The 23,320-nt window shown below is 37.8% G+C and overlaps 1 protein-coding gene across 1 annotated transcript in view; it reads right to left on the bottom strand.

Moving 5' to 3' along the window:
- The window catches only part of RAB3GAP2 (RAB3 GTPase activating protein subunit 2 (non-catalytic)), a gene marked incomplete at its 3' end in the record, with an annotated part of 103,863 nt that overhangs the window by 31,722 nt on the left and 48,821 nt on the right, over positions 1 to 23,320 (bottom strand). Inside the window, exons 5-18 of the mRNA XM_008590443.1 lie at positions 20,534 to 20,581; positions 20,381 to 20,456; positions 19,815 to 19,916; positions 16,999 to 17,098; positions 12,477 to 12,575; positions 9,238 to 9,386; positions 7,991 to 8,070; positions 7,772 to 7,861; positions 6,218 to 6,357; positions 4,305 to 4,521; positions 3,600 to 3,743; positions 3,285 to 3,367; positions 2,888 to 2,952; positions 1,147 to 1,237 (exon numbers count right to left, since the gene is read on the bottom strand). Of these exons, the coding sequence (XP_008588665.1) occupies positions 1,147 to 1,237; positions 2,888 to 2,952; positions 3,285 to 3,367; positions 3,600 to 3,743; positions 4,305 to 4,521; positions 6,218 to 6,357; positions 7,772 to 7,861; positions 7,991 to 8,070; positions 9,238 to 9,386; positions 12,477 to 12,575; positions 16,999 to 17,098; positions 19,815 to 19,916; positions 20,381 to 20,456; positions 20,534 to 20,581 (1,484 nt within the window). The remainder of the gene's footprint in view (positions 1 to 1,146; positions 1,238 to 2,887; positions 2,953 to 3,284; positions 3,368 to 3,599; positions 3,744 to 4,304; positions 4,522 to 6,217; positions 6,358 to 7,771; positions 7,862 to 7,990; positions 8,071 to 9,237; positions 9,387 to 12,476; positions 12,576 to 16,998; positions 17,099 to 19,814; positions 19,917 to 20,380; positions 20,457 to 20,533; positions 20,582 to 23,320) is intronic.

The following is a 23,320-nucleotide window of genomic DNA, read 5'->3' as shown; positions in this document are numbered from 1 at the left end:
CAACCCTCAGTGTCGCGCCCATACCGGACCGAGACCGGCAACGGGATCGCAACCCTCGGTGCTGCACCCGCACCTCGCTCAGCCAGTGAGCGGGAACCGGTCTGTATGTGGGATCCGAACCCTCGGCGGAAGCGCCGCTGCACTCCCAAGCGGCGCACTGTAGCAGTGCGCCACCGGGCCGGCCCAAAAATAAATTTTTTAAAATATGAGAAATTAAAAAATTTAAGAACACACACAAAATCAATAATGGAAAAAGAGTCTCAAAGTTAGGATGCTTGAAGTCCTGAAAGAACATATGATTTGTTTACTAAACCACTTTAACCCGACTTAAGCATAATTAAATATAAAGCTGGTTTTACATAATTAACATGACCAGCAAAAAGTCATGACTAGATGAAATCAGTACACTGCACACTTCAATTTAATTGATGTTAGTAATTCTGAATAAATTGAATCTTTCTAGCTCAGCTGGATAGAGCATGGATTACAACCCTATAGTTTCAAATGGAATTATTTTTCAGACAAATTTCGAATAGGAAAAAAACCCCCAGAAACTCAGAACTAATAATCTAATTATAGTGTATGATTTTGGAAGTCCTAACTCTGTGAGGGAAATGGATGAGAAAATGTAGATGCTATACACTAATGGAACTTTAATCCAAAGCATAAGCATTTTTTATCATTATCTTGGTCTAAGTGACATTTCCTAAAAATGCCTCCCTGTAGAAATCTCTCTCCTCTCCCAAAATTAAAAGACAATGGCAGCAAGGGATTCTGGTTGATTTCTGTATGCCACCAGCTAATTTACCCTCATGCCAATGGCTTTCACAATGTTCTACAACTATATCAGAATAAACACTTCTCATTATTCCACACTGATATCTTTTCTCACAGCAGAGGGATTCAAAAGAAAAGTATTTCTAATAAGAAACGAGAGTCAATATATTCAGATAAACATCAACTGCATGTGTTAAACAGGGAATAACAAAGGTACCCAAATATTAAAGGCATGAAATAAGTTTCCTTATTTCTTATATATATTATTTTCACATTAAGGTACCATGATGGTATCATAGCAATTCACAACTTTTTATAAGCAAAGTTTGAAGTGAGACCATAACCTCCAATCACTACAAATTCTATTACCTTGATTTTTTAAAGTGTCCACTAATGTCTGAGTGACGTTTCTAAGGCAGGAAAACGGCAAACGTTCACTTGCCAAAATGCTTTCCAAAGCCTAGAAGAAAGATAAAGAGCAATGCTAGTAATTATAAGGCAATGATTTTGCTTTTTACATTTTATATTTATGCCAATACTTTCTCTACACCAAATTTCAAAGGGAAGCTCCACATTTAAGATGTTTTAATATACACCTAAAAATTGAAGATGCATTATAAGTAATATGCAATCAACTTCATGTCATGCCAAACATGGTAGAATGACAAAAAGTCCAGACTAAGAAGAAAACTAGAAGGCAACCAGTATTTAACAGAACGGCTAAGACAAAACAGAAACAGACATAAAGCTATTCACCAATAATAAGAAGCTGAAAAAGCCTATAATATCTAGGCATAAATGAAAAGCAGAGGTTACTGTCATGTCAATATAAAAGATGACAACTTAGTTATAGCTTAATAACTGTAACTGGACGTCGCTGGCTGAATCTACAGGCCACGCTAGATATATATACTCCCCACCCTGACTTACCTACTTCTCCCCATCCTCCACCCCTACAGACTTTTTAATAGTCTTCATCACCAGTTCCAAAATATTTCTTCATGACTAAAGTGGCAACCACCAAAATCATCAACTGGTTAAACAGCAGCCCAAACTCATGTTTATCCTTTCATATTAGCATATTAAATTGGATTTTAATTCATGAAATTAAATAGTTTAAAAGGTAGGCTGACGACGCGGCATGAGACATGTATCAGATCGTAACACAATGACCTCTGTGTGGCGGGGGGACTTAGAGAGTGACTCAAGATGTTGGTCAGGCCTATGATGAGACGACTACCTGGAGGATATAAATAAAGTGACTAAAAGAGGCAAAAACCCAGGAGAAGTATAATCTACCTCTCTCCTGCCTACAATTACACAAGGTAGCTAGCATCTGCTCTACTTTCCTATTATTCAGTCTCCTATTATTTATTCCCCTATTATCCAGTCTCTCAAACCTAAACTGGATTCTTTCCTTCCGCTATAGTGTCATAAAATAGCAGACAACTTTCACTACTGGGTTTTCCAGTATTTTTTTTATGTAATGTACAGCTTCGTACATGATTCAGTATTATAGTAAAAAAAAAAAACCCCCCAAACAACAAAAAAAACCCACTACACACTATGCTAAAGTTACCCAATTTTGTTGTCCCATGATATAAGATAACAAGAAAGATGGCATCAAAACGAGAAATGTTGGGGTTAGGACCCTCTCTACTACAAATTTCCTAAACTGCCTCTCTAGATGCCTGCCCACCTTGTCATCAAAGTATCAGAGACTTTGCCATGAGGAAAATAAGAGACAATGAGCACTGTCAGTGGAATGAAAAACACAGTTAAAAGCCACAGACATGCCTGCTCTACAATAAATCAATAAGTGTTTAAAAAAATGACTGCAACAGAAATCACTATTTACTCAGTTTTCCATGTATGTACGTAGCTGTGAAATAATAAGAAATATACACAAGTCTGGAAATGCTACTTAATTTTAAAAAAAGAGAGAGACAACAGGAACCTCCACATGGGAATACGAAGAGGAGAGTATGAATAAAAACATGAAAGGATGTTAGTTGGTCATGTTCCAAGGGAGACAGGAAAATAGCAATTTTCTTAAGAGGGACATATAATAGCTACTCAGCAGGAAATTTCATACTTTATGTACACTTACTTGTTTTTTGGTGGCAGGGTACTTAATATCGAGAATTAATTCCTTTATTTCTGTTTCAACCAAATCTATAAAAAGAAAATTAATCAAAGTAAAATGTTCATTTTTATTACAGTGAAATATTACTCTGAAAGAAAATGAACATATTTGTACTATCAGTCAGTCTAAAGGATTTTGGGTTCTCACATTATGTTTTACTGTTACTAATTTAATATCCCCTAGACAGCACACTTTATCCTTATAGAGTAATTCCAATAAAAAATACTGTATCTCACCTCATTCTGAGAAGGTAAGATAGTTTATCAATACGCTTAAGTATTTTGATCGCTCAACTGAGAATATTTTATTGATTTAAAAAATGACAGAGCAGTGTGCTTTGTTTTTATTATAGGACACTTACCAAGATAGGGAGATTTTGTTTTCAGTAAGGCTGCTAGTTTCTTCACTAAGTGTATGTCCTTGGCTCGTTCACTCTTCTTATCACTAAAACAGTAAATACAACAAATTCATACAGGATGTGAAACTGTTTTCCTTCTGATTCTGATACACTCCAACTTTCCTTTTCCTTTACATACTTCCTATTCAACTTTAAAGATATTAGTCTAGTGATAAAGGAAACAACAAAACGATACCTACAGAACAAAGCACAACCAACTAAGTGACGAGGACAAGTCAATAGAGGAGCATCGGTCAGCAGACACTCAACAAGCCTTACCTCAGTGCCAAATGGAAAGGAACATTCACTGTCTTCACACTTCCAGACATCGGATCAACAAGACAGATCTGGTAAGTCTGTGGCTGCCAGCTCTGACTGGTAACATTATTTAAGCCCATTATTTTATAGCCAGGATACAGTAGCCTAAGGAAATCATATGCCAACACAGTAAAAATATGAGAAAAAAGAGAAATGTCAAAAGGTGCTTTCACTACAGCTAGGGAGCCCCACATTATCATCACTCCAGGAGCATCAATAAGGCAAATAAATACTGACACCAAAAATATAAGTAAAGGAGGACTTGACTACCAGAGTTCTACCTTATTAAAAGTTTCTAGAAAATTAAATGAACACAATCAGGCGTGTGTTTCAATGGCAAACAAAGCATTCACCTCACTTAATGTCACCACGGGAGGAACATGAATGGGTTGTTCTTTTTGCGCCTTCACAGCACAAGTGACAGACACATGGTAGCACCATGTTAACTTTAATTCAGAAGCATACCATGGCATTTTCTATCATTTTTGTTACTAAATACTTAATCCTTAACTATATACCAGACACTCACAAGAAAACACCATGTTAAAGAACTTTACAATTCTCACACAACTTGTAATCTAGTAAGTAGGTTCAGTAAAAGCTTTACATTAATAAAAGCATTCCTGCATTTTTTGTAATTAGAAAATGCCAGGGTTTGCAGCTTACCTGCAGTGCTTTCCTACATTGAAAGCTCCTACTCTAGGTCCCTGCTGTGTGCTCCACACTTCTAAAATTCCCCTTCTTGGCGCATAAATCACAAGGAACTGAGCTACTCGACTTGGACCTTGAGTATTTCCAAACGGGGAAAAATCCACCTTTTCTGATACTCTTTCATGGAGGTCCTCTACAATTTGAATCCATCCAATTTGTGCATCTCGGTACCCTTGAAAACAGAGGAAAAGGGAAGCTAATTAGTTAATTAATCTCCTGAAACAGTCTGGAATATTGGGGGAGAGGGACTAGAAAAGCTATAAAAGTGCATTATCTTTTTATTATGAAATATCTTCAACAGAAAGATAATAACTATAGTAGATACTTGATCTATCAACAAGCCTTATCAGATCTTAATATTTTGCTATATTTGCCTCATATCACTATTTTTCTTTACAAATAAATTATAGACATCATTAAAGCCTCCTAAATATCCCTCCCTGTTCCCATACCCTTCCCTCCCTCTCTTTAAATGATTCCCTCCCTCCTTTCAAAAAAATTCTGGGGAGACGATCAGGTTTAGATATAAAATAAAAGCCCAATTAAAATACAGGAAAAAGATCAAACTGACTTCCTGCTACATAAGCCCCTCGGTGGTATGCAGATACAGGGAAGACCTGTGCTGTAGAATGATGTGAGTAGGCAGCAGTCCATGCTATCTCACATTTTTAGGGTGGTCCCTCCCATAGGCAACTGACCCCTCCCCCTGCAGCACACAGTGCAAAGGAAAACTGCACCAGCTGCAGAAAGTCAGCCAACAATGCAAGCAGTAAGATCGCCACAGCACATTTGGGCCAGTCAGTATGCTATGTCTTCTGTATTTTGGAAAAGTTTCGCTGAGAACACACATTTGATGTTGTTTAGAAGATGTATTTGCAGCACTGAAACTTATTTCTACAGACACTTGAACGTGTGGCAGGTAAAGATTGCGTTTGCCTGTCACTGTGGGAGTTCTCTGGCAAGAAGGTGATAGTGGCCATAATCTGGTTCAGAGTAATTTAATGTCCTCAAATCCATTAATTCTCACATTGTATAGTGCAGACAAGATTGTGACATAATTGTGGTTTCCAACCAGTGGTCTATGCTGTCATGTTACTATTCCTGATGACTCAACAATGCATTCTCCCCTTCTGCCTTAGGGACAATGTGCCCAGTTAAAAGATATTTTCAAGTCTCCCTTATAGTTAGGTGTGACCATGTCACTAAGTCCTGGTTAATGTTTTGTAGATAAAAGATGGAGGGGCTTCAGGGAATGTCTTCAAAGCAGACTGGCTCAGTGGGCAGGAGTGCCTGTCTTCCCTTCTTCTCTTTGCCTATGAGAATGGGGAAGCTACATGGAAGCAGAATGGGTTCCTGAGCATACTGTGGTAATAGCATGTCAATGCTATACCTGGGTTTGTTATTAGCAGCTGCATAAAACTCCTAACTAACACAGCTACTCATAAATCAAGTGGATTGACCCAAGCATATGGATACAAAAATCAAGTCAGTGAATATGGATTGTGCTAGGTTTTGCTGTATTAAATCAGAAAGACTTGGCATTGTAGATTTGGGGAGAAGATTTGGCTCAAGAGTGGCCTTGTGAAGGGGAATGAATAGCAGGGATAAGAAACTGTGAGTTCAAATTGTCAGTGATAGTGAGAATTGAAAGAAAGGGCATAACGCACAGATCAAAAGTGCCTATGAGGTAATCAGACTTAAAGGATATACTAATTGACTACTCGATCAAGTGTGGCTGACTGAATTCATGTTTAAAAAAAAAAACTGTGTCATCAACCAGAAGCTGAAGGATGCTATGAAAACACTGCCTAACTATTGAGTAAAAAAGTGAGTTAACTTTTTTTCTGGATTTTTTTGTAAGAAAGTACCTTTCCACATGCGTATGGCAATTCCTCTAGTTACATCCAATAAAATAACTCTGCCAAAGTCATCTGTTACAGCTGCCAGTGTGTTACATGGAGATAGACATATGCTTTCACCATGGCGTCTAGAATCTGGAAGTCCAAATCTGATATTTAAAAGAAAATAAAAAGTTCAAATCACACTCCAATCTAGAAACATAATGGAATAATAAAATGCATAAACAAAATAGGTGGAATCTGTTTTACATAAAGAAATATGAATCTTGTGTGGATTAATAATTTATTAATCATACCTGACATCTGCAATATAAATACGTAAAAGAAATAAAATTAAAACACAGTCCTACGTAGGTTCCCTACATATGTATCTACAACCTTATTTTAGAATACTTCACATCTACACAGGCATGTTTTGTCAATTTTAAGTTCTTGTTCCTGATCTGTTCTCTTTTTTGCTAGATATCTTATCTTACTGACACCAATTTATCTGCCTGAAGCAAGAATTTTCCTTTTTCTAAATAGTTACCTCTAAATTGCCAGTAGTCTATAATAGACCTTATCAGAACTGTGACTAAAATAAAAACAAAGAGGTGCTGAAAAGGACCTGGATAGCTTCATTTTGAGAAAAGTCCCTGAGAGAAGGTGTTCAAACTTTGTTACATCTATTTGAGGCACACAGGGCCATTTGGCTAATTTCTTAATTCTTGGGTAAATTTAGGAAATGTGGTATGTTATAATATTTTAAAATAAGATAAAAAAAAGTCTTAAAAGATAAACTCCAATAAATTTTAATAACAGTTAATTAGCTGGCTCTCTTTAGGTGAACAACATCTAAAAAAAAGGGGAGGAATTCTTTATATTAGTTAATAAAAAACAATTTAAAAACAAAACCAAGCAAAAATCATGTTCTCCTCCCAAAAAGCTACAAACGCACCAATGCACCCTAAAGCACTACTAAACTAAACAAGGGAGCACGAGCCAGTATTTGGAAGAGCACTTGAATACACATGATTACGGTTTTAATTTTTTAAAGAAATCACTAAGTACTTTTTAAGTTTATACAGCTTAGTGACAACTAAACTTTTTAAAGAATTTGGGCCGAGCCCGTGGCACACTCGGGAAGGTGCGGCGCTGGGAACGCAGCAGCGCTCCCACTGCGGGTTCGGATCCTATATAGGGATGGCTGGTGTGCTCACTGGCTGAGTGCGGTGCAGCCGGTCACAAAAAGGACCAAAAAAAAAAAAAAAAAGAATTCTTTCAGCTATCATTAAACTAATTCTCCTGCAACTTAAGCTAAGTTTATAGATGCCCGTTAAACAGCACACTCAACAAATACATTTTGAGATGACAGAGAGACAGCTGTGAACAAAATAGGTAACAAAGATTCTTCTCATGGAATTTACATTCTAGTGAGGAAAAAAAATCCCACATTTAATGACTGTCAGAAGTTCCAAAGACTTAATGAGATCAGCAAATCCACTAAGCAAGGGCACTGAAAGACTGTAAGTTTAACAATACATTTCTAAAAGCACTAAAATTTGGGACACATGACAGACTTGCCTGACAGCTAATGGGGTAGCTGGTTCAACCTTTGGCTTTTGCTTTTGGACAGCTTCTTCTTCATGTTTACTTTTCCAGCCAAGCCAACCACTAAAAACAAAGAAAATTTAGAACAAAACTAGAGCTTCCAGAGTTTTACAACGCAGACTATCAAAATGTAAGTTAACACCAAGCTAGATACAAATTAGATAATTTTTAATCTAACTGTTATGTAATTACCTGGCAGCATTAAATAAAGCAGAAGTGAGTTTACTTGCAACTGCTAGCGCAACATGAGATAATAATGGTTGTGTGCTTCCCTGAAAAACAGAAAATTTGAAAGAGAAAACTTAGTAGCTCACAAAGAAACAAAACATACTTTCTAAATAAGGCTTACTTCATAAACTTTTGAAAAGTTGTAAAGCCTAAACTAGCAACTAACTTCTTTCAAAGGGTACAGTAAAAACTTTATTTTAGGAGAAATATAATACAGTTTTAATTCTATAGTTTAAAAATAAAATCATCAGTAGCCTATTTTACCTTCAGGATTTCCCTCTTTAAATTATAGCTTAATTTGGGCCAAGCCCGTGGCGCACTCGCTCCCGCCGCGGGTTCGGATCCTATATAGGGATGGCCAGTGCGCTCACTGGCTGAGCGCGGTGCGGCCGATCTCAAAAATAAATAAATAAATAAAATAAATTATAGTTTAATTTTAAATTTTAAACTGTGATATTCAGATGACGGTATCCTACTTTTCCATCTACACACAACTAGCTCTTTTCCCTCATACATGTATGTATGTGTGTGTGTTTATGCGTATGTGTATTTTAAATAAAATAAGAAGAGAGTTTGTACAATTCTGAGATGGCTGCTTTTTAAGTGAGAAAGAACTGCCAAATTGAACACTTAACTTTCTCCATTTTAGGAAGTAATTTTTACCACTTACATGAACTTTAGTTGGTAGCTTGTTCTGTCTTTACAATTTCTCAGTTACTCAAATTCCCAGTGGGCTGAGTTCATTAACAACCCTGAGCTTCTGTCTATTGCACCATTATGTATATATATTTATTTATTTAACTTCTAGAGTTGAGAAATACAGTATTTGTAATAAAAAATACACTGGGTGGGATTAAATAAGATCATACACTTGATGTGTTAAAGAAAGATGATGATGATGATTTTTTTATTGAAACAACTGATTGTACATATTTGTGGGGTACTGCATTGATATACCAACAGCGAAAGACAACTCAACTGCCAAAGAACTCAGGGCTTCAAAAAAAAAATGTTTGTTTTTTACTGAACTTGGGTATCTTTCCAGCTGATCTAAAGAATTTAGAAGAAAGGTAGTTGAGATTAATTTCAGCTTCAACTGAAACTGAGAAATGTAAGCTGCTTAATCTTTCTAAGGCTGTTACCACATTCAATTTGTAGACAAGTTGAAAAATCGAGAGTGGCCTCACTCATCATCAGTGATGAACTCATACCTCTAAAGCATAGAAGAAGCCAGTGAATGGATTGGATCCTACTGTGATATACTGAGACATGGCAGGAGGACTGTTTTTAATTGCAGCATTAAATCCACCTATATTGGAAGCAGTCTTCATTTGATCAAAAGGGGACAGAGTCATAATACCTAATGATTAAAAAAAAAAACAAAAAAACTCACACGATTTGAATGCATTGACAGGACATAGTCATTTCAGATCATTAAATTTTTACTTCAGTTCCATTCTAAGATTCTAACTACTTAGTTTACCTAACTGACAAAAGTCATTTTTTTAAAAGCTACAAAATCAACAAGGCTCTCTCTAAACAACAGCCAGAGGGACATTTTTAAATGTACCCCCCACTTGGAATCCATCAACACCCACTGCCTTTCGAATAAACTCCGACCTCCTTACCCTATGCGGTCTGACCTCCATCCACACCTGTAGCTCAACTTTGCCCCACTTTCCCTCACTCTTACAATCAAGTCACACCAACCTCCTTCCTGTTTCTTGAACACTCTGAGTCTTCAAGACCCCAAGTCTATGTCCTTGCTGCTTCATCTGCCTAGAATGTTCTTCCTATAGCTCTTTCCATCGCTAGCTCTTCACCTTTCAAGTCTCAGTCTGAATGCCACCCTGGAGAGGCCTTTCCTCACCAGCTACCTAAGTACCCTCTTCCTTTACTCTCTATCATAACCTTCTGCTTATTTTCTTCAAGTTGCCTACAGCATTTTGATATTACCATATTTATTCATTTAGTTTGTTTATTTTTTGTCTCCCCATTACCAGAATATAAGCTTCATGAGGGCAGAAGTCCTGTCCTGTATTTCTAGCATCAATATTGGTCCCTGGGATATAACATGTACTCATTTATTTATTTATTTATTTATTTTTTCCTTTTTGTCTTTTTTCGTGTCCGGCAACAGATCGCAACCCTCAGTGTCGTGCCCGGACCGGGACCGGCAACGGGATCTCAACCCTCGGTGTTGCGCCCGCACCTCGCTCAGCCAGTGAGCGGGAACCGGTCTGTATGTGGGATCCGAACCCTCGGCGGGAGCGCCACCGCGCTCCCAAGCGGTGCACTGTAGCAGTGCGCCACCGGGCCGGCCCCTCTCATTTATTTCTTGAATGAATTAATCAGACCTTTACACACAATAAAGTTTATTGCATTTTTTGTTTTTTCAGTTTGTAGGCTGGGGAATAAATGAATAGAGTAATATTTTCTATCCAATCATTTTCCCTAGCCAGTTTCAATGTTCCAAAGTTTAATTAACAGAGCAGAGAAGTTACCCTGAACTGAACTCAACACTTTGGAATACAGCAGAATTTTTATGTTAGCAAAAAAGTAAAGACACACTGAAATGTTTACCAGAAAGGTTTTTATTACAGAATATTCCATATAAGAACTAGGCAGTGAACAGAAAAAGACAGGTATTTGACCTGTGTGTCAAATGCCTTCTGTTAACCCCTCTAGACTGATGCTCCCTCCTTTTCTCCCTGCTCTCTCTCCACGGGGCCAGCTTGCACAGATCATGCTGACTTATAATTGGGTTAAGACAATGGAAACTCCATCAGGAGTTCAAAGAGAGAAAGGAGAATAAAGTCAGGATATTTATTTCTCTGGTTCCCTCCCTGAAAAAGCTGGCTGTGTCCCTTGAACAAAAGTCATCATGCTCTCCAGCTGCTGGTTCCACTCATTGTCTCCAAGTTCTGGAACTGCTCCCTGCCCTCATCTCTTTAGGCCTCGAGTGGTTAACAGCTTGGCTGCTAAAAAGCCCTGGGATATGATAGTATCCCTTGTGGTTCTCCTATACCACATCTTTATAAACTGTTTCTCTGTAAATAAACTTTCTTTAATTATCCTATTTCAAGTGTAACATCTATCTTGTATTAGGACTCTGACTGATAAAACGTATATTTAGCAAAATTGACGGGAAAGGCTCTTCATGATATACTGATTGAAAAAGGACTATGATATAGTTGGTATGATATAATCTCATTTATGAAAACATCTCTGCATGACCATATGCATATTATACAAGCACTTACACACATACATACATCAGAAAGTCTGTAAGAATGTTTACTAAAATGCCAGTGGTGAATATCTCTGGATAGTAGGGTTTAAGGTTTTTTTTTCCCTTTTCTCTTTATGTATTTACATACTACTTGAATTTTTTAACAAGCATATAGTATATTGATAAGCAGAAAAAAATACATATAGACTTTAAAATAATATTTCCTTCTTCACCCACATTTCTACTACCTTAATTCAGAAGTCCATTACTTCTTAACAAAATTATTATAGCTTTCTAGTCCTGACCCCTCCATTCCAGCCTCTCAACTGCCACCACAGTGACTTTTGAAACAGGCAAAAGTGGTGTTACTCCTTTGCTCAGAATTCCTCAGTGGCTCTCGATGCAGGCAGGAGAAAGATCAGAATGAAAACATTTAGATCCTCCTCTGCTTAGTGTACTAGGCCCTTCAGAATCTGACTCCTGTGTACATACTTGGCCTCACTTGTGCAGCTATCCCTGGCGCTTGCTGTTTCTCCAGCACACTACATTCTTTCACCCCCACCTCTATGTTCATATTGGCTAGAATCTATCCTCTGTGCTTATTCTCCTGGTCGACTCCTACTCATTCTTTCAATCTCAGATTAAAGCCAAGCTCCTCTTCCCTGTTGCCCTCAATGCGAGGGGCTTTCTCCTCTACTCCCATTACACTCAATCCACTTGTCTACTACAACATAACAATAATCATTACATTGCAGTACTGTAACCATTCTTGTGTGTTTCTTTCAACTAGACTCACAGTACTGGACAATACAGACCATGTCTATTCATCTATACTCTTGATGCCTAATACAGTAAGCCCTCAATTACTGGTTGTAGGAAGAAATTTGTTTTTATCTATATTCTGCTGGTTTAAAGGTTGTATTTTTAAAAGACTGATTTATTACGAACCAAACTTGTCCACAGAAAAATTAAGTCAAATAATGAGTGACTTAAAACTGAAAAATACTGCTGCTGAGGGCATAATTAAACCTTTATTAAAACTTCTTCCACTTCTTAAAGACAAAGCTTATGATGATCTGAGTCTAAACTAACTTCCAAATGTCTTATTAAAGGCAATGTATTTTTTCACATTAAATGTCAACTTCTAATAAATGAGATACTTCAATCAAAAAGTATAAGAAGTAAATTTCAAAAGAATATGAACTATAAAATGCTTACCAACACTGGTATGATCAATAATAGTGTCAATATCCTGTAGACCCCATTTCTTATAAGCTAATGGTGGTGGTTGTATGTTCTCATTGCCTGATGCTGCAGCTGTCAAACATAAAAATTCGATAATCCAAACAATTATAATGGATAAATTGAAGTTTTAAAAAAAATCATTAAAAGTATAATTCATTATTCAAAAACGTCAACTATTAATAATGAAGCAAAGTAATAAAAACAAGGCATAAAGTAAGAATTATTCATGCCAGGACAATGCACATAAAATGCAAACATTTAAAAAAAGACCAAGTTGAGAGGCTTCCAGTCAAGACGGTGGAACAGACAGTCTGCAGCGTCACTCTCTCCCACAAATCAATCAATTTACAACTATTAAAAAGCAATGACAGCCAAGCTGGGGCCGCTAGAGCTCAGGGGAAGAGGAGGAGAGATCTACAGAGTGCATGAAGGCAGGAGAAGCCACGATGAGAAAAAGAAAGGATCACTCCCACCATTTCAAGCCCCAGCTGCTTCAAGTCTGGAGCTGGTGAGCACACGAAGCAAGAGCTGACAAAAGCCGCAGCTGTGCCCTTCAGATGAAGTTGCTTGGAGGCAGCAGGGGAGAAGAGGGCCTTGGTGGCCCTCAGACCAGCAAGACCACTAACAGGGTTCCCATGGACAACCACAGGAGAAGCCACAACAGATGAAAGAAGGAGCCACTCAGAGGCTGGAGAATCATTGCAAGGGACTAGCACACGGCCCATTCTATGGAAGTGTTTGGAGTGAGGGTGGTGGAGGAGACGGGTCCACTAGGAGACCACTGGGGCATAGCATGGACAGCTGATCTGTCCCCAATCAGCACAGGACCACTCAGTGGAGACTGGTTAGGAATATAGAACTGCAGGGGGAGCAGTTTGCTGAAAAGACTCAGGTCCAGACCACAGTTTATATACAACACAGGTGTAGTGGATCTCACAAGACTGGGAATTACCTACAAAGTCAACCATTAAAACCTGAGCTGCACAAAAAGCTTTCCCCAGGGTGTCAACAGCAAAGAAGCAATTTAGCTCAACCACAGGGCTCAAGTGCTGGTCCCCACAGGAAGTTCCCCTATTTTAGAAGTAAGCAAAGGACAATAAACTAGTTCCAGTGCAGAGTTTAAGTGGTGGAAACAGTGAATAATCCAATGCAGAACTGAAAGAAAAAACAAAGTACCCACAGACCAGAGACAAAGTTTGATATTAACTAGTAAAGGTCTCACTTCACCAACGAACACCTATAAAACCTAGAAGGACCAGAAGCACCCTCAGTCCCCAAGCCAGGGAGGGCTGGGGGCCTCAACCATGCCCCTTGACACCTGCAACCAGCCCAACAATGACCACTGAGCTGCTGCAGGAAACATCCCAGGCTCGTGAGCCAGGGCACTGGGGGGCCAAGGGCTTCAGCCACACCCCCCTGACATCTGCATTCAGCCCAGCAATGACAAAGCCTCCACTGGAAGCCCCCTGGTCTCCCCTGCAGGACTGAGTGGGGTGCTACTGGCCTCAACCATGCCCTCCCTCCCTCTTCCTTCTCCCACCCTATTTCCTTCCCCCTTCCCCTCTCTCCCTCCCACCCAACTGACCTGCAACATCTTAGAACATAAAAACAGATGGAGCCGGGGACTGACCCCTCCTCCCACAACCAGGCAAGAAGCACGCCAAAAACATCACTTCCATGTGACCACAGCCACCACAATACCCACGGCTGACGCAAAAGCAGCTAGAGGCAACAACCACTGTGCAGATGGCCCACCGGCCACTCAAATGCATTGACACAAAGGGAGTCACTAGCGGAGACCAAAGAAAAGAAGAGGATGCCTCTCTCCACAAAGCCCATTCCAGAGAGATAGAAGCATCTGCTCTACGATAATAGTCAAACACACCTCTCTCAGCACTGGACAGATCATCTAGGCAACAAATCAATAGAGTAACTGTTACTCTTTCAGAAGGAGAGAAGAAATCAAGAGTTATCAGAGGTGGGAGGGAGAAGGGAATGGGGAGAGACTGGATAAGGGGCATAAAGAATAATTATGACTTGTAATATTGTATATGCTAATAATATTGATATGATCAATATACATCAACATTGAACCCCCAAAATATATATAATCAATTATGATTCAATAAAAAATAAATTAAAAATAAATAAATAAAAGACTAAGTTGGCTGTCACAAGAAATTCTGACACTCAAGTGATTAGAGAAGACTACTAAAAATCCTACAATACAACTCCAAATCAAGTTGAATTCAAACTGCAACTGATGCCAAGTAAGCAATTTCAACCTCTTGAAAAAAATGGGTAAAATCCTGGGAACAGCAATCAGTGCTTCACTCAGTGGAAAAGTAAAAACATGATATACCTGGTAGAGCACACATACAGCAAGATCTCTAACCTAGGTAACTGAGGCCAGACTTGATAGAAACATATGCTAACAGCAATAGCATTTCCAGGAAAATTAATGAAATGCCAATCTTCAACTTGAGTCCCTCCACCTTAGTGTGTAATAAGAGGAAAAGCAACAGTTACATCTCTTGCCACAGATTCATGCACAAACTCCCATTTTTCGATAATTCCCATACTACATATTAGAATACTGCTGAATTCTGGCTATTTATTCTGCAAAGCTAAGAAAAGTACTTTAATAAAGGAAATATATAGTCCTCTAAATATTACAGATTTGATAGTAAGGCCAGGAAAAGTGAATTTTCCCATATGCTGAAATAAATGTTACCACAATTTCTGGCTAAGTAACCAGAATTCTTTTTAGAACAACTCATAATAAGAGGGCACTAAGTGGCTTAATTCCTTACACCAGGAGACAAAATGGTTTTATGGTACAATGGCTAAAATGGCTTTAAACAGGAATTAAAAAGTGTTGAAAACTAAATGGCTGGCAATACCAATTATAACATAATTATATATTTCTATTTTATTAATAGAATTCTTACCTACATAAAATCGCCAGTCTCTTCGGATATATATATATTAATGGTGACTATTTTAAATCTTCTCAAGAAAATGAAGCTTATGATGGGTTAAGTTTAAATAATTTAAAAGATTATAAAAACAGGTATAAAAATTCAAAAATATTCTGATCTAATAAAAAGTAGGTATTACAAAAGAAGCACATAACCAAGACTTCAGAATTTTACCAATTACATAACCTAAAAAACAGAAAAATTTTCCATTGCAATAGAAGATACTACATTTTCCCCCCAAAAGAAACTGCTTATTTTGCATCTTAATGTTCGGTTTGGATTTAGAAACAATTTTTATGAAGCAACAAACTTATCTTAATTAACCCATGTTTTCAGGAAATGATCTCAACCACTTAGAAGTTGAACTTTGTTTGCTTTAGGGTCACTAAAACTCACCTACCCAATCCAAACTCACCACCCAATCCAAGAAAACAAGGGGAAGTCAGTGCTACTATGGCATTTTCACTGACTTTAAGACTTTTCTTTCTCATATTTTAACACATCTAAAATTGGGATCTTAAAATCAATGGTGTGTCTTTTGCTGGCAACGTTTTTTCTTCTTAGTGGTATGTAAAATAATAGTGTATCTTACAATTAATGGCATGTTGAATTCAGTGAAATATGACATTGTCTTCCAAAGATACAATAGCATCGGAATATAAACTACAGGTAATAAAGTAAGGATTCTTGATTATTTGTACAGTTTTCATCCCTAAGTCTGGAAATAATGTAGTTGCCCACATATACATTAAGTTTAGATCTCTATATTTCTCCACTCAAAACTATTCCAAGTTAAGCAAAAACAAGATGATGTTAACTCTCTGCTGGATCCTGCCTACGGTAGGGAAAATTCCCCCTGCACACAGCTGTATCTTTATCTTCAGTGAGGACAGAAGCAATGTATTGTCATGAGATTTTAGTACACTGGCCCTACAACTGCTAACCTAGTAAGAACTGGTATCTCGGCTAAATGCAACTGAATTCCTCACACCAATGTTGACTGTCAATACAACTGCAAATCTCTTTAATGGGCCAAGACATATGCTGAATCAGTGAAGAAAGCCTATTGATCCTGTGCTGGTCACTGTCCCCAGGCAACATGTGAAGAGCCTTGATGTTTCAGCTCTTGCCGATACCTTACTAAAGTAATCTACCCAACCATGCTCTCCCATGTCCACAGAAGCAAAGTTGTTTCCCTAAATCTAGTTCGGAAGGTCCCAGGCAACATGTGAAGAGCCTTGATGTTTCAGCTCTTGCCGATACCTTACTAAAGTAATCTACCCAACCATGCTCTCCCATGTCCACAGAAGCAAAGTTGTTTCCCTAAATCTAGTTCGGAAGGTCTTTTTTGTTTAGAAGACATACTTAATTCTGTAAGTAGGTCACATTAAAAAAAAAAATTTTTTTTTCTTTTTTGTTTAGAAGACATACTTAATTCTGTAAGTAGGTCACATTAAAAAAAAAAATTTTAAAAAAAAAAATCGTAAGTTAAATATTTCTTGCCCCCAAATTACCTTTTGCTACTTGATTTCGACAAGCACGAAGAGACTGAAAAAGGCTAAATCCATCAATAGTCACAATGGCAGCTGGATATAAGATACTCAACTCTTCATTCTATTTAAGAAGTAAGAAACAAGAAAATAATACATTTTCTTAGGCAGATACACCAAATAAGCATATCTATTTATTTTACCTGGATTTCATGAATAATGTAAAATAAAAAAACACTATGACTAAATTGTCAATGACCCAACACACAAAGCAATGTCAGGCAGAGGATCAGCGAAACTACGTGAAAAATTAACTTTAGAATGCCTTTTGGCCAAAGACTTAAAATTGCTCTCAAATATGAGATTTTGTGTATGTTAAATAACGGTCTCAGGATAGATAGTGAGAGCAACAAAAAATTTTTACAATTTCATAAAAACTAAATATAGTCATTGATCAGACACAAACAATATATAAAAACAGAAAGAAGAAAACAACTCACCTGAAATCCCAGACATGTCTCAATGAACATCGTCAAATAAATTCATACACATTTGCATAAACTATACCATATATAGTATTCTATAACATGTTTTTTATTACTCAGTATGTCAAGGACATTTTTTCACTTCAATAAGTAAAGAAATCATTTTTTGTTGTGGCTGTACAGTATTCCATTATATGTAACCAAATTCAACCAATTCCCATTGATGGACTTTCAGTTTGGCTTCCTGCTTCCACTCTTGCTCTCTACAGTCCATGCTCCACACAGCCAGCACAGTCTTAATCTCCTGATTAAAACTCTCCAATGGCTTCCCTTTGTGTCTAGAATAAAACATGAACTCTTTCATGGCTGTAAGACCTGGCACATATATCTGATGTCATCTCATATCTTTCTGTCCTTGAACAGGGAGGTCATCATCACCTCAGTCCTTCGCATGTGCATAGACCTTCTCCTTTCATATGTTCACCTGCCTAATTCTTCTGATCATTCAGGTCTCTGCTCAAATGTTAATTACTCAAAGACGCTGCTACTGAGCCTCGATCTCAAACAGTACCCCCATTCTCTTGCCATATAACTATCTCATCAACACATTGACACCCTTCGTAGCACCTACCAGAGACTAGAATCACCTTGATATGTCTATTTATTTACTGTTGGTTTCCCTCCATCCCCAAACTGTAAACTCCGTGAAGGCAGAAAGCTTGTGTGTCTGGCATCTTCATTTTATTTCCTACCATTGTCTCACACCCAGCATGTCCAAAAACCACATTCAGTAACCTTTCTTTACTGTCAACACAGTCCCCTCTTCCAAATCTGCCAATGGCGCTCCCTAGGATGAATATCTTAGAGACGTTTGACTCACTTCTCTTTTTTGTATTCTATGACTCTAGACAATTACCAAGTCTTGTTCCTTCAAATTGATTTTTGTACTGTTCTTTTCTTTCCTCCCACAGCCATTCTGGTCCTGGTTCCCAACACTCCACAGCTATTACAGATAACTTAAAAAAACAGACAACTAGCGTCTCTCATTCCAATCTCTCACAACTCCAATTCAAAGAGTCCTTCAATATCCATTTGATTATATCACTTCCTTCTCATAAATTTTTAGGAGCTTCTCTCATCTCCTGAATCAATTTATTTTTACTTGGTCTTCAAATTTATGAAAAATTTGGCCACTCTACATACTCATCAGTTATTATGTTATAACATAGGTTTCTTTGTTGTCACATACATAGTCCTACCTAATTAACTTCCAGACCCATCAGTCAAGGCTTAATTCAAATCTCACCTCCTCAATCAAAGTCTCTCTTACTGTCCTACTTCTCATTGAGCTCCCCCTTCACTAAACGTGTACAGAATTTACTCTTTCATGTAAATTAGCAGTTAACTAGGTATTTCTTTATGTTACTGATTAATTCATTCATAGTTACTAATAGGTATTAGTCTAATCTCTCACTAGATTAAGTTTCTTCTATAGCTCTAGTCCATCTATCGTGCAATTAAGTCTACATGCACATATCACACATACAACTGTTTACTTGAAATCTTTTGGAAGCCAAGTAGTGCAAAAAAGGAAGGCATATTATATAGTTTTGACTCTGTACATTCACACAAAATAAAAGCATATTGCTTTAAGTGGCTCTACAATTATTTTTTGATTATGAGGCAACCAAAATCTTACAGGGCATATACAAAGAAGTGAAAGCCTTAGATACTCAACAGTATTATTTTCTCAGTCAAAACTGTCAATGAATTTAAAATATTCTCCACTATAAACAATAGTCCTTTTTCTGAGAAATTAAGTTCAAAGTAGTAGTCCTATTAACAATAAGGCCTAAACTTTTTCTTTTAGTATGGGTAATTTTGATACCTAAATCCAAATTAAAAAGACATCAAGTTATATAATACTACATTTTTGCCTTAAGTCACCATTAAATTCTAAATATAAGACACTTTTTTTGTCTTTTAACTAAAGTACTTTATTTTATTGTAGAATGAATCAAATATTTCATTAAGTAAGTAAAAGCAAGACTGGAGTTCATCAGTCAGCTACAAGTAGATTATATTCCTAGAATATGACAGTACAGCTAACTGTGCCATAAAACAAACTTATCTTTAAGTTTCCACCCAGTAAAGAGAGGAGAAACTGCCTTAAAGCAATGCCACTGTTACTTCAAATATAATCTTTTATAGCACCTGCTCCATATTCCTAGAATATGACAGTACAGCTAACTGTGCCATAAAACAAACTTATCTTTAAGTTTCTACCCAGTAAAGAGAGGAGAAACTGCCTTAAAGCAATGCCACTGTTACTTCAAATATAATCTTTTATAGCACCTGCTCGGTCACGCCAGGATGCCGGGGGATTTCGTAGGTCCTGCATTTGAGCTGCAGCACTGGGTCCTCATTCAACAGCTGTGCAAGCAAGAGCACACCACTCTAGGAGGAAGCACAGAGAGGGTCCTGCTGGTTTTCTTATCAATACACCTGAACAGGCACGGCCACGCAGAGACTAAGTACACTTTTAAAGCAGTTTTCCACAGACAACAGGCATTCTATTTATTTATTTGCTTGCTTGTTTAAGTTTTTTGGCAGCTGGCTAGTACAGGGATCTGAACCCTTGACCTTTGACTTTGGTGTTATAAAACCACATTCTAACCAACTGAGCTAACCAGCCAGCCCTCCAGGTAATCTCCTTTCAGAAGAAAACAGCTTCATTTCTCTATATCTTCTATCAGAACTTTTCACGCCTGTCCTGGCCTCCACCCTTATAAAGCATCTACTACACGTTTCCAAGCAGCAGGTAATGAAGTTACAAACTATTATAATGGGAGGGTGGGGGGGAGGAGCATAACAGGTACTGCAGTCAACTAGTGTTTCCAACTGCTGAAAACTCAACTTACCTCAGTGTAGAAGCGTACATAACCTGAAGTAAAACCCACCACAATGCAGGTCCAGTCAGGACGTCCAGTGGAACTCCTGTTACAAACAAAACACATGATCTTAATAACTCTTAAAGTCAATGCAAAGAAAACAGATAAATTATTTATCCTTACCTCTTCTGGCTTGCTAATGGGATACACAGAGCACTGGTTACACATTCTCTAAAAACAAAACAAAATCATATGCTTAGCCACTGAAATTATCAATTACTTTTATTTTTCTATAATTTGATGTTAACGGGCAATAAGTGGAAGAAGACGTCTGTGAACCAGTTTTATTCAATGAGTAAGTAAAAATACAGTAAAACTCCACTGTAAGTAGGGTCCATAAAATTCATTCAAATAAAATGTAACGTGGCATTCGAGGTTAATAAAAAACAGTATTTTTCACTCTGTATTGCCATGAAAAGGATGAAAGTAAAGAAAGCAAAACTTTACTCACACACCTGATTGTATGCAGAACAGAAAAAATCTCAAGTGATAACCAGGCAGGCATCTCCTACCATCCCCCTCCTCTGCACCAGCTGAGAACTTCGGCCTGCCTCCTTGTTTGAGATCAGGGGCTGGCAGAGGGTAGGAGGAATTGCCAGTCACAGTACATGCAAACTGCATGTCTGTAGGGTACATTATTTCAGGGACTTAACTGTATTTCAACTGGCTGGTTTCCTCTTCAATATTTTTCAGAAATAGCCCCTCACAACCTATTTCTAGGCACATGTTAGGTTTGATGTTTCCTAAAAAAGATATTTTTTCTGACATGTAGACTTGAAGTATTTGTCAGGAACTCAAAGACTAAGCCTCAAAATGAAAACACCTCCTACTGACTGACTTCTGTTTAAACTGTGAAATCTTAGGATCACCACCAGCTTATAGTTAAGAAACTATAAAACACTCCTGCCCCATACACTGTACTAGGTAATCACTGGACAAAACTAATCTTTTTTTTGCTGTTTTTATAGTAAAATGTTTGCTTTGCATTTCTGACAGAAATTAAATGTGTTTAAAATGCTTAGACTAAATGACCTAAGGAGAAATATTACCATTTATTCTTATAATAGTAGAAAACATTTTATTGAGGATCTACAATGTGCTACACATGTACCAGGCACTTCTACTTGGTTGACTTTTATTTGAATTCAAAGTCTGAAGGATCTCCTTATTCATTTATTTTTTAAATTTTAACATTTACTTGCACATATCTGTGGGGTACAGTGTGTTGTTTCAACACATGAACATACTGCACAATGATTCACTTAGCGTAGATAGCATAATTTTGTACACAGTAGTCTACCACTTTGCCTCACCCCTAACCCTCTCCCTTCCCAGCCTCGGGTAACCATTATTCTACCTTCTATTTCTATGAGAACTTTTTTTTTCTTTGGATTACAGATAAGAGTGAGATCACGCGGTATTTGTCTTTCTGTGCCTGACTCACTTTACTTAACATGATGGTTTCCATCTCCACCCATGTTGCTGCAAGTGACAGGATTTCATTTTTTTTTATAGCTGAATAGTATTCCGATGTGTTTATATACCACTACAATTTCTAGTACTATGTTGAATCAGGTTGGGGAAAGTGGGTATCTTTGTCTTGTTCCAGATATTACAGGAAAAGCCTCTAATTTGTGTCCATTCAGCTTGATACTGGCTGTGGGTTTGTCATATACAGCCTTTATTGTGTTCAGGTATATTCTTTCTATACCTAATTTGTTCAGTGTTTTTATCATGAAGGGGTGTTGGATTTTATCAAATGCTTTTTCTGCATCTATTGAAATGATGATATGGTTTTTCCCTTCATTCTGCTGGCGTGATGTAACACGTTTATGGATTTGTGTATGCTGAACCATCTTTGCACCCCGGGATGAATTCTACTTAATCATGGTGAATGACCTTTTTCATGTTTCATGGATTCTATTTGCTAGTATTTTGTTGAGGATCTTTGCATCTGTGTTCATTATGGATACTGGTCTGTAGTTTCCTTCCACCTCCCCCAGTTTTGGTATGAGGTTGACGTTGGTTGGCCTCATAGAATGAGTTTGGTAGTATTTCCTCATATTCAACTTTTTGGAAGAGTTTGAGAAGAACTGGTATTAGTTCTTTAGAAGTCTGGCAGAATTCAGCAGTGAGGCCATCTGGTCCTGGGGTTTCTTTTGTTGGGAGACTCTTTATTACTGCTTCAATTTCAGTACTTGTTATTGGTCTGTTGAGATTTTCTAGTTCATGATTCAACCTTCATAAGCTGTATGTGTCCAGGAATTTATCCATTTCTTCTAAGTTTTCCAGTTTGTTCACATATAGTTGTACATAGTAGTCTCATAATCCTTTGTATTTCCAAGGTATCAGTTGTAATGTCTCCTTTTTCATTTCTGATTTTATTTATTTGGGTCTTCTCTCTTTTTCTTCTTCATTTCTAGCTAAAGATTCATCAATTTTACCTTTCTGAAAAACCAACTCTGCTTCACCGATCCATTACATGGTTTTTTAAATCTCTAATTCATTTATTTCTGCTCTGCTATTTGTTTCTTCTGTCCTACTGATTTGGGCTTTGGTTTGTTCTCATTTTTCTAGTTCCTTGAGGTGTAATGTTAAGTTGTTTATTTGAAGTCTTTCTTCTTTTTTGTATTTTTTATTTTTTCCTTTTTGTCTTTTTTCGTGCCCGGCACCGGATCGCAACCCTCAGTGTCGCGCCCGTACTGGACCGGGACCGGCAACAGGATCACAACCCTCAGTGTCGCGCCCGTACCAGACCGGGACCGGCAAGGGATCATAACCCTCAGTGTTGCGCCCATACCGGACCAGGACCAGCAACGGGATCGCAACCCTCAGTGTCGCGCCCGCACCTCGCTCAGCCAGTGAGCGGGAACCGGTCTGTATGTGGGATCCGAACCCTCAGCGGGAGCG

The sequence above is a fragment of the Galeopterus variegatus genome, unplaced genomic scaffold (assembly GCF_000696425.1).
Source record: "Galeopterus variegatus unplaced genomic scaffold, G_variegatus-3.0.2 Scaffold6102, whole genome shotgun sequence".
Classification (NCBI taxonomy): Eukaryota; Metazoa; Chordata; class Mammalia; order Dermoptera; family Cynocephalidae; genus Galeopterus; species Galeopterus variegatus.
This window is presented reverse-complemented; position numbering and strand designations above follow the sequence as displayed.